The sequence below is a fragment of the Populus alba genome, chromosome 4, assembly GCF_005239225.2.
Source record: "Populus alba chromosome 4, ASM523922v2, whole genome shotgun sequence".
Taxonomy (NCBI): Eukaryota; Viridiplantae; Streptophyta; class Magnoliopsida; order Malpighiales; family Salicaceae; genus Populus; species Populus alba.
In genome coordinates, this window is record NC_133287.1 from 1,262,292 (window position 1) to 1,279,653 (window position 17,362).

General features: G+C 31.2%; 1 protein-coding gene across 1 annotated transcript; it reads left to right on the top strand.

Annotated features, from left to right (window-relative positions):
- The first annotated feature begins 5,825 nt into the window (after positions 1-5,825).
- LOC118058381 (G-type lectin S-receptor-like serine/threonine-protein kinase SD2-5) lies at positions 5,826-6,937 on the top strand. The gene is made up of 3 exons (XM_073408679.1): positions 5,826-6,131; positions 6,271-6,813; positions 6,923-6,937. Exons 1-3 carry the CDS (start codon positions 5,826-5,828, stop codon positions 6,935-6,937), a joined length of 864 nt encoding a protein of 287 aa, XP_073264780.1.
- The last annotated feature ends 10,425 nt before the right edge of the window (positions 6,938-17,362 follow it).

The window sequence follows — 17,362 nt, forward strand, 5'->3', positions numbered from 1 at the left end:
TCATGTTTTTCTTATTCTCTGTTCATACTCTTATTTTACAGAGGATGTATCATACACAACTAACAACAAATTAATATTATTATTCTTAAGAATTTAAAGTTCATCCTCTCATTTAATCCTTTATTAAAAATCACTAATTTTATCATTAGTGGATCCCTAAATCCCACCATTTATAATTGGAGGATTTCTAAATCCCACAAAAAAAAATTGTTTTGTTAGTGCCGAATCTTTTATCACCAATTATCAACTTGAACTCTGGAGAAGGAAATATTAACATGGATGTACTTAAAAAAAATCCTCATTTCTAAGCACATTGAATTTTAAAATATTATCGACATGTTTATAAAAAAGTGTCGAATACCTGTCACAAACTATGAAAATTTTAGTTTTTTTTCCAAGTTTAAAAAGGTTCTGAAAATATCATTCATTCCTTGTTAAAGGCAGAGTCAGTCCTCCCCCAGGTTCCACAATTACCTTTCTTCTTGCACTTTATTCTTTTCTCGAAGAGGAAAACGAAGGGATATATAAATTAAGTAAAGCACAAACACACTCATGTAAAAATTAATTTAAAAAAAAGGCTGGTATATAGATTATAGGACTAGAAAATTAGGAGGCAACTATCTCCTTGTTCAGTATCTTTGAATTTCATGCTATTCTGTTTTTTAAATTATTTTTTATTTAAAAATTTTAAATTAATATTTTTATATGATTTTAATATACCGATAAAAATATAATTTTGAGTTTATTTTAATTTAAAAGCTCTTTTATAAAAACAAAATACATCTTATTACCAAATACACTCAGACACTATAGATCGTAACTCTTAAGTATTACATCTGCATTTGTTATACTATTCTAGATTTGTCTCAATAAAAATTACACAGAAGAGGTCTCTTGAGTTACAAGTGGGTGCTGCCTTGATTATAAGGGCAATATTGGGACTATCTTAGTTTCCAATTTATTTTCTGTCATGATTTATTTGAGTCTCCATGTTATCCATGCCTTGCATTTTCTATGTTATTATGTGAAATCTGTACATTTGCTCGCTTGTTGCAGCTTCATCCAAAAACTTGTTCAAATTCTTTTTATTAACATGAAAATTTCTTTCGATTTGGGGTGAGTTTACCATTCATGGAGTTAAAGAATGGCTTTGGGCACCTCTTTTTTTTTTTTTTCTTTTTTTTTTTTTAATATTTAGCTGTTTTGCCCACCATATAGAGGTGGCTTGTTAATTTGGATTTAATTGTAATAAGTAGAAGTTTAGGGTGTGTTTTTGGTGCTTTGATAATCTTAGAGACTATTTTATATTCTTATGTAAAGTCTATCTTGTGCAGGTTGGGCCAGGCATAAAAAGGGCCATTTTGCTATTTATTAAGTTTATTTGATATTTGTGTTTGGGAGATTCAGGACTCAAATCTCATTTTATGGTATAGTTTTATGTTTTATGTCACTTGTTTGAAATAGAAAAGGCTAAAGCCCTCAGAAGCCCTTTTCCCTCCATTTAAGCTCAAATCCCATTTGCAATTTTTAACATTAACTTATCAAATAATAAAAAAGCAATAAATTTTTTTCATATAGTCCCATTATATTAGTGTTAAATTTGTTATTGGACGGTATGAAACATTAGATCTGTCAAACTTGCAACGATTTATAATAAAATTTTAAAAAACATCGACTGCGATCTGTTAAACATGGCTATTAAAAACATGTTTGTTTTTGCATTTAAAAAAAAAAAAAAACAAAGAGACCAATTTGCCAACAAGCTTTAATAATAGAACCCACAGGTTGATTGATGAAACCCTGACCCCAAGATCTGGGGACCGCTGAAGAACACCTTGAGAAATCTTGCATTTTACTCTTACTTTTTACAAGAGACAGATGAACTGGTCATCGCGCGCGACGTGTTCCCTACGGCTGAAAATAATACAGTTGCTGTCAGTCTTGTTAGTGGTTGTGGAAAATTACACGCTATGATAAAGAAGAAGGTTGCTGCATTCATTCATCGCTTGACCTGATGATGGCTCGATGGGCCACCTGCTAAGACAAAAAGAAAAGAAAGTTGTTAGCAGTGGTCAAAATTGCCAGCCACGATGTGCCCGCAAGGTTTTTTCCTCCTATGGAAAACACATTTTACTATCTTGGCGTTTATAAACGGATGATTGCGTGTTCTTCGTCATGTGTATCAAGAACCCAGTAAAACCATCTAAAAAGTCTGCTAGCTGAAAAAAAGATGGTTTAGATTTCCTCAGCTGACTTCGAGTCAAGGCGTAGAGCTTCAATCGTAGATAAGAAAAGGATGCTCCAGGATATCTTTGTCAATTATTCCAGTGGAGCAATTCTCTCTTCCTCCAAACACAAATGAAACCACCACTCTGGTAATAAAACCATGAAGATCAGCTTTATCACTACTGCAGAGAACCTGCTTAACCCATTTGAAATACTTGATGAATTAAACTGCATACCACTGGCTTTGTACAAGCTGCTCTTTATACTATAAGACGAATCAACACACTCGATCTTATGATTGTTGTTGCTGTAGTAGCAGATCGATTTAATTTACTGTTGTCTTTTACAATGAAAAAGTTGAGAAAGTGTTAGTTCATGAATTGTATTAAACAGCCCACTTGTATGGCACTGGAATTCAATTCCACGCTATCGATCCTGTGGTTTGGATGGAATTGGTCATCGTCATCACATGATTTTCCATATGTTATTTTTTTATAATTTTTAAATCATTTTGATATATTAATATTAAAAATAAATTTAAAAAATAAAAAATTATTATTTTAATATATTTTTAAATAAAAAAAAAACTCGTGGAATTCAATTCCATGCTATCCACCCTGTGGTTTGGATGGAATTGGTCGTCGTCGTCACATGATTTTCCATATGTAATAAAGTCTTCTTTATTTGGCTTATTGTCCCATTGATTCTTCGAGGAAATTCCCAAGTTTTTGCTTTACATCAGTATTAATTCAATGGCTGGTAACACACATGACTCTCGTCTCTCTGTTACGTTCCTTTTACTTTTCACCATGGTTTTTGAACCCTATCCAAGGAGCTCTTATTGTACTCGGCTTATATGTCCTAACAACCACTATTTTGATGCCTAATTGATTTACATGCTCTACATTCATAAAAAGTTTTGATTGCTAAAAGTCAAGTTTTAAAAATTTATATTTAGAAAAAAAGATGAAAATTTCAAATAATCTTTATGAAACTGAACTTTTCAAAAGAGCCTATTAACACTAATATTAATCCTTTTCATTGTAAAATGTAGCCAACCAATCCTTTTCTCTTAATTTTTTTTTTGGCTTTCTCTCCCTCTAGCTACATCGTTGTAATCCAAAAATAAATTTGGTTGAGAAGATAGAGACAAGAATATAAAAATAAATCTATTATCGAGATAATTTTGGAATGAATTTCTCCACTTTTAAAATAAGAGGTTCCTATAGACAATATTTATTATTTTTTTATTTCTAAAATATCCTTGTAAAAAACTTTTAATTTCAAAATTATCAAACTAAGATATGTAAAAATAAAAATGATTATTATCATAATTTTAAAAACTCAACTTGGGGTCAATCAATGGCAAGGCCTCGGTCATGGTTCGAGTTGACCCAAGTCAATATAATAATAAAAGTTGTTATTATCATAGTTTTAAGACTTGAATTGGGTTGAACCTGAGAAAGGGCCCGGGTCATGGGTCGGGTTGATCGTTGACTTAGGTCAATTTAAGTATAAAAATTGCAATTATCATAGTTTTAAAAGTTGATTCAAGAGTCGATTTGGAGCAAAGTTCGAGTCACAGGTTGAGAGAGTCAACATAAAAATAAAAATGTTTATTATCAGAGTTTTAAAACCCAACTCAAGGGTCAACTTTGAGCAAGACTCGAGTCATGAGTTAAGCGGGTTAACCCAGGTTAATTTGGATCATTGTAAGGATACAAATATTTATTTTATAGTTTTAAAACTTGACTCAATGGTTGACATGGGCAAGACTCGCATCACGGGTTATGAGGGTTAACCAAGGTGAATTTGAGTCAACGCATGGATAAAAGTGATTATTATTATAGTTTTAAAACACAGCTCAAGAGTCGAATTAAGGTAATTTCTAGGTCATGTGTCATGGCCCCAATCACGGGTTGAGAAGGCCAACTTGAGTTGAATTTTATCAACATAAAAATAAAAATAGTTATTATCATAATTTTAAAACTCGATTTGAAAGTCGACCTAGGACAAGACCTGGGTCACCGATCAGGAGGGTCAAACGGGTTTGACCTAAGTCAACATATAGATAAACATAATTATTATCATAATTTAAAGCTCAAGTCACAGGTCAGAAAAATCAACTTGGGTTAACCTATATTTAAAAAAAAATGAATAAAAACAACCTTGCTTTGACCTTTTTTTTATATATATAAAAAGTCAACTGGTTTTTTACCAAGTTGAGTCGGGTCAATCCTTTCTCTATTTTTTCTTAAACTCGAACTAATTTAGACTTTAAGTTAGTCGGGTTCCATGCAAGTCGCCAGGCTAGGCCAAGTTCAATAACTATAGTTATAATAATATTATTAATTCCAAGCATAAAAAGGACCATTTTGCTATTTCTTAAGTTTATTTGATATTTGTGCTTGGGAGATTCTACAGCTCAAGGCCCATTTGCAATTTTTAATGGCGCCGCCAGGTACAAAGTAATATATAACAAAATTATTGCATGAGCATAAACCTAATAGCTTTGACATTTAATAGCCAACTAAGCATTGAAGAATTCTCCCGATAATAGCTTAAAGAAATACTTTTAATTACGTGGTATTGAATTTAGTTAATAACATTGGAAGCATGTTTATATATATATCATAACATTGAAAGGAGTTAATTAGAAGATGAAATATATAGAATTCCACTAATAATAATAATAATAATAATAATAATAATAAATAGAATCTTGCCAAATCGGACTTTGTTATTTACCACTTTATAAACCCTGTCCTCAAGGGGTGTAGCGTGGTGGCAAAAAGCTTAAGATCTGCACAGCAGATCTCGAGTTCGAGTCAGGGCATGCACTTCTTGTTAGAGCGTAGGACATCTGGGGTTTTACTCGCTCACCTAGACCCATAAAATACGTTTTCCGAGGGGTGGGGTTTCCTCGAATAAAAAAAAACTTTGTAAACCCTCTTATATAAAAAAATTTATTTACTTTCTATTATTTTTAGATTATTTTGATAGGTTGATGTTAAAATTAAATCTTAAAAAAAAAATATATATTTCAATATATTTCTAAATATAAAGCATTTTAAAAAGCAATCCCCGGGATAATACTACTTCTAAGTGATTTTGTAGCTTGTAATTTAAATACTGTAGAGGATCCATTTCAACAAGGTACATGTGACGAGCCAATCCGATATCAAACTAAGCAATCACGATTTTTGATAATATATAAGTAGGGTTCAAGTCGTAGCATCAAGATTTTCTGCTAGCAATAACAGAAACATCCTGTTTGTTTTCTTTCTGTTCCTACAACAAAGTAAACATATTCAATGGTTATTTGTATACAAACAATCCGACAGCCAAGCAACCTCATTTTTTTTTTTTAATTGATAATTAATTAGTACTGTCCTGACCCTTAATACTATTATTAGAAATTTGTAATCATGTATCTATTTGCTAGAAACTGTAACATACCCCTTAGATGCATACGTGAAGATCTCTAACATATACCATCTTCATAAAGGTCGAATTCAAGAGACTCGACAGTCATTATCGGCGACAATTCTCAGCCATCAACAGGCCGGGAGATAACACGAAGCCCTTTGCCAGATATAATGCATAATGCTACTCCTAGAAGACGTTCGGCACCATTTGTGGCTGGACTCGTAGGTGGCGGTCTTCTCATCATTTCGAAATTGTGGCGCAAGTCTAAAACTAGCAAGGAGGATGTGGAAGTTCTAGCAAAAACGCCTATTAGGTTTCCGTATGAAGATCTACGTGTTGCGACTGATGATTTCGCTGAAAGAATTGGAAGAGGAGGCTACGGATCTGTGTTCAAAGGAGTACTCGCTGATGGAACTAGAGTTGCTGTGAAGTGTTTGGATAAACTAGACAAAGGAAGTGGAGACAATTGGAAACCTGCAACACTCTAACTTATTGAGGTTGATAGGATTTTGTTCAAAGAAATCATACAAGGTTTTAGTATATGAGTACATGAGTAATGGATCGCTAGATACTTGGATTTTTCAGAATGATCAAAGACCTTTCCTTGATTGGCAGGCGAGAAAGAAGATTATACTTGACATTGCAAAAGGGCTTGCTTATCTCCATGAAGAATGTCGACAGACCATAATCCATTTCGATATAAAGCCGCAGAACATTCTGTTGGGTCCAAATTTCAATGCCAAAATCTCTGATTTTGGGTTATCTAAGGTCATCGATGAAGGAACGGGACAAGTACAAGTTTCAATGAGAGGAACCCCTGGATATATTGCTCCAGAATTGTGTAAGCTACCACCAGGACGTATCACGGAAAAAATTGACATTTACAGCTTTGGAATTGTTCTCCTGGAAATAGTTTGTGCACGAAAAAACGTAGATCACTCGCTGCCAGAATCTGACTTCCATTTAGTTAGAATGCTGCAGAATAAAGCTGAAGAAGATAGACTAATAGACATTGTGGAAAATGTAGATGCATGCATGCACGGTGACAAGGAGGAAATACTTAGAATGATAAAGATTGGTGCTTGGTGCTTGCAGGATGACCCAGAAAGAAGGCCTCTCATGTCAACGATTGTGAAGATATTGGATGGTGTAATGGAGGTAGATACGAACTTGGTGTATGTGTTCTCACATTCACTCATAGCTTCTCCCATGCTGATCACCACATTTCTTCGACACAGCTGCCAGCATCTGTTCTTTCTAATCCCAGATAATGGCATTGTAAATTTCTTTCTTTTTTTTTTCTTAAAGAAAATTCATCAAGCTTGTTTCATAATTTGTACTACTTGTCCATTATAAAATTCATCTTAATTGAGCTAAGAAAAACTATCGTTTTAGTATTGCTAAATGTTTTTTTCTAGTAAACTTCATTAAGACATTCAAGTAATGTTTGGTGACCGAGAGAAAAAAATTAATAATAGGAACAAGAGTAAAAGTTTCATTTCGACTTTATTTAAGTTGAATTGATTTGTTTTGGCTTGCGCTAAGCCGAGGTCTGTTCATTTTTTTCAGCCCATTTTTTTTTTTATGAATAATAACTAAAACACTTTTAAAAATATTTAAATATTGACATATTGAATAATTTATAATTTTTTTTTAATATTGAGAAGGTGACATATTAAATCGATCAGAGCCAATAATAATTAACCTTTAAAATTTATGATTTGAGGTGTGAGATCATGATAAAACCATGAAATTTTTATAGTAAAAAAACTAAAAATTTCAATTATAATAAAAAAAAAATAAAAAAAACAAAAAAAAGGTGACCGAAGTAAAACTTATATTAGTCTTCGGCTCAACACCGCGGGTCCAGCCAAAGGTTTTTGTACGTAAGATGAACAAAGTTAAGGCGATGCTAGGATATCTAAAGAAGTAAAAGAAATTCAAGACTCAGGTCATTAAGTTGATTGGGTTAAATAATTTTTTAATACCATAAAAAACAACAACTTAGTTTAATAATATTAAAAACCAAGGAAACCCAGACAAATCTCCTATACCCAGTTTAATATTTCAAAATCATAACTTGTGAGATCTCAAACTCGTGCTCAATTAAAAAGCTCAATTTCCAACCTAAAAAGATACGCCAATAAAAATAATATCAACTTGTGAAATATAGAATCACAATTTTCAACTAATCAAAAGTTAAGAGAAAAAATTAATCATGCAAAAAAATAGCAATTATAAGCTAAAAAAGACTTGCACCCACTCAAGTCAACCCATCAAATTTACAAGTCAGGTAACTCGATATAAACGAAAATGAAGAAAATCATGAAATTTAATTTTTTTAAAAAAACCATTGTTAGCTTATAAAATTCATTACCTAGGCCATTTGACTTAAAACACTAAATATGAAAAAAATCATGAAACTCAATTCTCAACAAATCAAATATTTAAAGATGAAATTAAAAACAAAAATCAACCACACAAAAGGATCCAAAATAAGAAAGTGTAATTAAAAGCAAAAAAACAAAAAAAAAAAGATGTGAGCCCACCTAAATTAACTTGTCAAACTCATAGGTCAGGTCATGAGAACAATATAACCTAATAGAAAGAAAAATAAAAAAACTATAAGACCTATTTTAAAAAAAAAAATCAATGTTGAGTAATGAGATAAAGAAAATAAGTTTTTTAAAAAAGGTATTAATATGTGTTAGATTATAAAACTCGTGTCCCATGTTAGCTCATAAATCAAATGTCAAATGATAAAAGTTTTTAAAAAATAATTATACAAAATGTTCGGGGAAAAAATATACAATTAAAAGAATGAGAATCAAATTTAAAAAAAATGAAGAAATGAAAAGAAAAAATTGACTTCACAAAAATAATTAAAAGAAGAAACCGCCAAAACACTAATGACTAAATTAAAAAACATTATTTTTTTTTATTAAATGATAAAAATTAAAAACAATCAAAAGTTTATAAAATGGGTAAGAAATAATTTAAGAAATAAAAAGAATCAAGACCAAAATTTAAGAAAAAAATAAATTTAGATTGAAAGATGAAATAGGATAAAAATTACAAATCTAAAGAATGAGGATTGATCATAAAAAAAAAAAAAAAAAAAAAAAAAAACACACACACAACTAAAGGGATTACCTTGGATTTTTAAATGATTAGTGTGAATTTCAAGGATGGAGATAGAAAAGGGGAAAAAAATTGCGCGCGACCATCCGCCGAGAAACAACCAACATGCATCATAGCTTAAGGAAGAGGACGTTGTGAGGAATCCAATGACATAACAAAATGAAATTTTTCATTGCTAGAGTCATTAACATTTATCACTTAAAGACGATGGAGAAGCTGACACTTGTAACGAACAAGTCAACAACTTTTCTCATTTTCATTTTGTTTTATTTATGAAATTACAACTTTGTCCTTAAGACCAAATAATTACTATGAAAAAACCTGTATGAAATTACACAAAAGCCCATGAAACCATTCCTTGAGAATTTTGATTCTAAAGACAATTATGCCGTTTCATTATACTTATAAAAGTAAAAAAAACCAAAAATCTTGACCATAGGCAAGTGTTTTTTATTTTTTTACTTTTAAAGGTATGCAAGTAATTTAACTGTGAAAAAAAATTAGAAAAAGATCGAGCTACCTCTTACAAACAAAAAATAACAAATGAATCCTATAAAAAAAAAATCATTTTACCCTATGCGACAAACTTAATTAATTTTTTTTTTATCAAAGGTAAAAATATCAATTCACGATTATAATCCATAATGAATCAAGGCATGTATATAGTAGTTTTCTCACATGTTTTATGTTTTTATAATTAAAAGAGATTAAAATAAGAATAAAGATGAGTGTAAAAATTAAAATTAAAAATTAAATATAGTTTTATTTCTATAAGGGAAATGCAAATTGTTTTAAAAACAAATGTCATATTACTACTAATTTTAAAATAATTCATTTTTTACTAATTTTCATTTTAGTCTTATAATGTTTAGAAAAAAGTTGTTTTGATCCTTTTACTTCATTGTTTATAAGAAAGTTCCCAATTAGAAGCTATTTGGTCCTTATATTATGTGCAAACTTTACTCCTTATTTTAATTTTCCTTTTCAATTAGACTCTGACATTCTATTTGTGTTTGTAAACATATTAAAACAATAGTTCTGTTTTTTTTTATTCCTCTCATCTTCATTTTTTTTTCAAATATATAAAAGGAGAGAGAGAAAAGAAAAGGTTTCAACATTATGAAGGCAAACATTTCTTCAATTTGGAGAGAAACGGGGTGAAAAGTTTGCTTCGAATTATTAGGATTTGAGTTTTGCCCTTGATTTTATTTTAAAATCTTACCTAAAGAAATAGTAAAGGATATCAATGTAGTTTTGTTCTAATATATATTCCTTTTCTTTTCTTTTCCTTCTCTTTCCTTCTCATTAGAAATAAATATTCAGCATTTATTTTGATTCCTCCCATCTTCCTGTCTTTACAAGGAGAGAAAATCATGATCTTTTCTATCATGAAAGAAAAGGAAAAAAAAAACATCATAAATATAAATCAATTAATAAAAACCTAATTGCCTCTAAAAATCTCTATAAATAAAAGCCTCAACTTATATAACTTATATACATGAAAAGAATGTTTTTCAAAAATATAGAATTTTTTTTTAAGACAAGTTTTTCGGGTAAGGAAACTCTCTCAAACTCAAACATTTTTTATCTACACTTCAAGTTAAATAAAGCATAAACATTTCATAAAAAGCTCTTCAACAAAATATAAAATCATCAAATCTTGATCTACAATATACTTTTCAATTCATGTTTTAATAAAGCATAAATTTTTACTTGATTTTATAATTAAACCAAGCCACAAAAAATTAAATTCAAGAGAAGAATCGAGATAATTGTTTCATTTTTTCATAAGAATATTTTAAATAAAAATTTGAACTTAACCTATGTTTTAATAAAATCAAGTTTTTATTAATAAATATGTATATTAATTTGTTTAATTTCTGTTACTCAAATAAAAATTCAACTGGACACGCATTAATTAATTACAGATCATGCAATCATGTGTACCAATTTTCCATAAGCAAAGGAACAGAACTATAAAATGTGTAGAGGCGTGTATTAGTATTTGCAGCCACCGCTTTGTCACAGTACAGACGCAGTCCATTTTTCTACAATTGTTATGTATTTGTACATCCAATCCAAAGACCAAAATTAAGCAATCGATCGAATTCTTTCAAGTTGACGAGGAAGGTTCATGTCCCAGCACAATCCAGGTCACTATTTCATTCCTGCTTTTTTTTCTCTTTTCCAAAACAACAAAGCAAACGTATTTAATTGTTGTGTGTATCCAAACAATCCGACAACAATTCATCCTCAATTTTATTTTATTTTTAATTTTTTCCTACCTATTATAAAATAAATATAATAATACTAGAAAAACTTAATCATGCATCAATAAGCTAGGAACTAGAACATTAAGCAGTTCTGTTCCTCTGCATATAAGAGATCTTTGTCCACAGTTCTAATAATAATAAAAAAAAAATTCAATTAAAAACTGTTATAAGATATCTTATCAAGTTAAAAACCTATATGTTTTAGTATAAAAATATAAAAAATAAAATAAATTATTTTTTATTTAATATTAAAAATATGTCATACGTTTAAGTTTATAATTCCATATATTAAAAAATAAAATAAAAAATATTTTTTGGTATTTTTTGAAATGTATGTCAAAATCCTCTGAAATTTTACAAACTTGTTGTAAATCCTTGTAATATTTTAAAAAAAAAAACATGTCAAAGTGTTTTAAAATTTGTTTTTTAAATGCTTCAATAACTTTAGTATTTTTAGCCATATGCAAAATATACGCTTTTCCTTTTAAAAAAAATCAAAAAAATAAAGTAATAATAGTAATAAAACTGGCGATTTGAAAAAAGCAAGCCGAGAAGGATTTCAAACATACAAAAAAATAAAGTTGCAATTTTTGGATGGAATTAGAAACGTAATTATACCCAGGATTGAAGAGACAATGCGGATTCAAAATCAAATTAAATAATTATTGAACAAATCTGCATAAAAATTAAGCACAGAGACATAATTAGATGTTTAATAGGCCAATTTGATTTAATCATGGGCCCAAGTAAAATTTTAATTATATTTAAGAATTAATTTAGGTCAAATTAAATGATTTAATTACGTGCAAATACTTAATTATACTTTAAATGGATCAAATTAATTTTATTAGGGACTTAATTGGTGAGAAATGAAGTTTAAAAGCCTAATTTGGGTTTAATTGACAAGATTGAAATTTTAGAGGACCAAACTTAATTTTTACAAAGTTAATTGGTTGGAATCAGAGGTAAAATTACAAGAAAATAAAATGTTAGGGTCAACTAGGGGTTAAATTAAAGAAATTCACAACCAAGGATCTTTTTAAAAAAGACATCGAACTCTAGGGACTCAATTGATTGAAAGCAGGGGTGAAATTAAAGAGAATTGAAAGTTTAATAGTCAATTTGCATAAATCCAAGACCAAGGATCAAAATGAAAAAACACTAAAATTCAGGGTTGATATTGAAATTTGACAAGGGAGAAATCGCAAAAAAATAGAAGTTATAGGCCAATTAAGGACGCAATTGAAACAGTCAAAAGCTTGAAGGGGTAAATTGAACTTTTATCAAACCCCTAATTTAAAACCCCTAAAGCCAAAACGAAGGCATTTTAAAGATTAAAAATAATAGAAAAATCAGATGACGCATTGTTTGGTTACTATTTATCACCCCTAACTTTTACCCGAAATAGTTGCTCGAGTGACTACTTTTTAAGAGCATTTAATACTTTTTCTCCATACTAAACCGGACAAACCATACACCTCCATGGTAACCTGACAACCAATGACCCCTATGGTTGCCACAACGCCGCCCTAAAATAGCCAACCTGACCAGCTTTAACATTCTATTTTTATAGACTATGATGATACCTTTGAACTAATGGTTGAGATCCTTTCAAATTGAATCAAAAGTCAAGATTTGTCCCTAATTAATACAAAATATTTCTCTTTCACCCCTATCAATAAGTGTGGATTCCAGGTATTGAGCATGGAGAAACAAGGAGCAAAGTGGGGAAGAAATATTTTTTTCTCTGCTAGCATTACTCTCTCTCTCTTTCTTGGCCACTATTTTTGCTTCAACAACCACCCAAGAATCACCTATACACCCTCACCAACATCAGTTCCTTTACTAGTGATTGTCATTCGCAACCACCGTGAATAATGGCACCGCCACAAATTTGTTCTCCCTCCAAATGATAATCCAATAACCACTACTATCACTTATTGTCGCCCCCCAAAAAAAATCAACAAATAAAATTTGGTTTATTTTAAAATTTGTTTTGCGACATTCGACTGGCGACTTTCGTTTTATTCTATTTTATTGATTTGGTTCTTTGGGAGTCGCCACCTAGTATTTTGGTCACTAGGAACCCTAACTGGTTTTTCAGAGATTCTAAGCCAAGGGACTGATTGCGTAAAGGGAAGGTATTAGCACCCCTAGTACGCCCTGCCTAAGGTAAGCTGCTTGGTGTTTGGTTTGCTCTATAATTGCTATGGTGTTGGTATTTTCTAGGCTCGTCAATTGATTTTGGATAGAAATCTAAGGAGATTCCATGTGCTTTGAAAGCTCATTTTTCCCTTAGTATTTCAAAAGTTTGCGACTCATAAATCGTCGAATAAATAAAAAAAAATTAAATTTTGAAATGTCCTCGATTATAATCAAGGCTTCTTTCAAGAATGTGTGCGGATTTATTACTCCCAATAATATTTTGGATATTCATCATTTTAAGGATTTCTTTATCCAACATTAGCGGTGAATAATAAATAAATTTTCTCCCCCCAAAAATAAGATTTTTATAGTTTTTGGAATATTGGCCAATACCCTTTGGAATTTTACAAACATGTTGTAAAATCCAAGAATGCAAGAAAATAATTTGTGTTTAAGAAATCTATGCGAAAACACACTTTCGAAGCTTCCAATATATTTTTTTTATAAAAAGAATATTCAAAACATGTTAGAGTATTGGCCGTATGCAACACGCAAGAAAATATTTTTAAAAAAATATATATTTTTTTTTTTGTCGAAAATCGGGTATTTTAATACTGAATTTGTATTTCCACATCATAAAAATACAAACTAATATTAAGTCATTTTAAAAAGATGTACAGGAAAAAAATCAACAATATTTTTAAGGAATTTTAGAAATTTTTGAAAGCAAAAAAAATAAATTTATCTTTGAAAATTTCGGGTGTCTCGACGAAAATCAGATATTTTAAATACTGAATTTATACCTCCACATGTATAAAAAAAATACAAACCCCCTTAAAATATATATATATATGAAACGAAAATAACAACATTTTTTTTTTAGATTTTTTTCAGATTTTTTATAAATATTTTTATATATATATATAACATATACACACATATATATTATAATAATATATAATATATTATAGGGCTAGGCCGGCCCAAATGAATGGGCCAGGCTCAGCCCCAGGAAAAAAAACGACGGGCCGATCTCGGCCCGAATGATATTGGGCCGACCTCGGCCCGAGAAATACATTTGGGCCGATCTCGGTCCAAAAAAAATTCAAGTGGGCCGATCTCGGCCCGAAACTCCTACGGTCTGGGCCAAGACCGGCCCAGACTTGCAAGGCTGGGCCAGCATCGGGCTGGCCCAGCAGCCCCAGGCCCAGGGGGGGGAGAATTAATTTTCTCCCCCCCGCCTCCTGCATGCAGAATGCATGCAGGAGGCAAAAACCTGCAGAAAGGGGGGGGGGGAAGAAAACGTACCTGGCGGTGGTGTGGCTCGTGCACGGAGGCTCCGAGCGGCGGCGCTGCGGCTGTTCGGTTTGTTCTCTCTCTTCGGTCTCCTCTCCCTCTCCTCTCTCTCCCGTTCGGCCTCTCTATTTATAAGGGAACCCGGCGCCTTTTGCTAGTGCGCCCCAATCACGCAACGGCTGGTCGGCCAGTGACCCGTTTGGTGGTCTTGTGGGGCTTCGGTGGGGGCGAGGAGAAGCGGGAAGGTTTTTTCAAAAAAATTTCATCTTCTGTTCTGCTAAAACGGGGGGAAGGAGGAAGATGAACAGTGTCGTTCAAAACGACACCATTTTTGATCTTCCTTTTATATATATATATATATATATGAAACGGCGTCGTTTTGGATAAAACGCGCCGTTTCATTTAAATGGCTAAACTTCAAATCAGTCCTCCAAATTCGGTCCCCGCCCCTCTTGTTGGCCGCCTTTTTCACTTTGGTCCTTGGTCTCTGAATTATGCAATTGAGCCCCTAATTGATCAATAAACTTCCAATTTCTTCAATTAAGCCCCTGAAACAATTCCAAACAGCCCCCTCTATCTTTGCGCCTTCTCCAAATTGGTCCCTGGTTTCGGATTTTCACAATTAAGTCCCTAATTGACCCTTAAACTTCAATATTTATGCAATTAAGCCCCTGATTTGACCCAATAAATTCCTAAAAAATATATTTTGGCCCCAGAACTTAAATTTCTCCAAATTAAAGCCCAAATTGACTTAAAAATCAATTTTTCTTGCAATCAAATCTTCTATAAATTCAAATAAAAATCCAATTAAGTCCATAAAAATCCAATTAAGTCCGTAAACATCCAAATTTGGGCTTTTCTCCTCAAAATTCAAAATTTCCTTCTCAATAGGGCTTTCATCCTTCAAGAATATACTGTCAAAAATTCAATCCTTGTATTTTTAAATTCCTTGACCAATTTTCTGACTATTTTCCGAGCGCTTCTGCCTCCTGTTATTTTCCTAACCTCTTTTGGCTATTTATTTTATTTTTTAGGGGGACCCAAAAATGGGTTACAACACTTATCATGACGACCACCACCATTTCCTACACTAAAATTAGAAAAACAAGGTTGGATGGTTATTGAAAAATTCTCTCATTTAACTCTATTAAAAGAGTAATATTGTGGAAAGTGCAAGTGATATTTAAAAACACTTGAGAAAGCCTTCTAAATATTGTGGAAATTGCAAGTGTCATTGTAAAAATATTGGTGCACCCTCTCTTAATTCAATCTTCTCATTTATTAATTATGTTGATTGTTTTTGTACATCTTTAAATTTGTATCATTATTGTTTGAGCTTATTTGTATTGCTCATTAGATAGTGCTATAAAGTTATTTTAAGTAAAGAAAAAGCCTTTTTAATTAGCCATCTAATTCACCCCCTCTTATATGTATAATGTTTATCATTTAATACACACACAAACACATACACACGCACCCATATATATGTGTGTATATATATATATATATTACTATTTTATTTTTCATTGAATATTAAATAAAAGTTGGATAATGAATATTTCCATGGAAATCCAAAACTTGATAGATATATAAAATATGGATATTTAAATCTATTACCCAATAGATAATGAAGAAAAAATAATATAGAAAAACCCGATGCAAGAGTACCCATTGCTGTCCCACTAAGAATTACCTATTAAAAACCTGATCCTGTGATGTGAAGAAAAGAAAATTCTTCACATCACAGGAGGTCTTATCGTATTACTAATATTTGTCGTGTTGTGGACGGTTTCTTAAATGTATTCCTTATTAAAAAATATTGAATATTATATATAAGTATGTTAAAAAATTTGTAAATTAAAGTTCATAAAATTGCCATAGATTTTTAACGAGATTACCTACAATGATGTTCCAAATTATTTTATTTGTATTTAGGTCCTCAAATCAGCATTATTCAATGGGTTTCAGTCATGCATATGAAAACTGAAGTGGAAAATTATCAAAATATTAATATGGTTGAGATATAAATAAATAAAAAACGTGTTCTTGGCAGCTTGACCTAATTCTGATGTGTTGAATATATTCTGAATTGTGGAATTTAGTAGCTAGTAAATGGGCCTGCCTGTGAAATATACAATGCATAAGCAAGTTGTCCACATGGGAAAATATACAGGGCCAGGATCATTTGTTTTTTTGTACATGATGAAATGTAGCCGTGGATAGCATGGGCGACAGGCTCATGGTATAGACTTTTGACTTTGCTGAGAAGTCCTCTCTTGTAACACAACAAGGAATATTAAAATCATTTTTGAAGGATTCATGAAATTATATAAGATAACAATGATGAAGGGCAAATGCGAAAATGATCTTTAAAGAGTCATCCAAATGGGAAAACTCATTTATTTCCTTTAGAACGTAATCCCTCCGTTAAGTGTGCTCGTCAATAAAGTGTTGAGCTGTTGCCGATGAAGTTATTTTTCTATCCCAAAATACCCTTTTAACTGTATATTAAATTAAAGAAATCCAGGGGTACAAGGTTATTTTCTTAAAAGCTAGCAAAGCTTCTTAAGGTATTAGCCATCATAGAGACTCCAAGGACCGAATTATGATTTCTTAAACTAAAGGGACTAGGCTGTTATATCACTAAAAACACAGGGACTAAATTATTATTTATTCATGATATTAAAGAATTGAAGAATTTAATACAGGCGATATTCTACTTCTTAGTTTTGTCCCACTTTGGATTAGGGGATCCCTTCAAAGCTGGGTTTTTTTTTTTTAACAGATAAGAAAAAAATAATTACAAGTGTTATGATTTCAGAAGTTTTATCTGCTACTACATAGAAATTGTT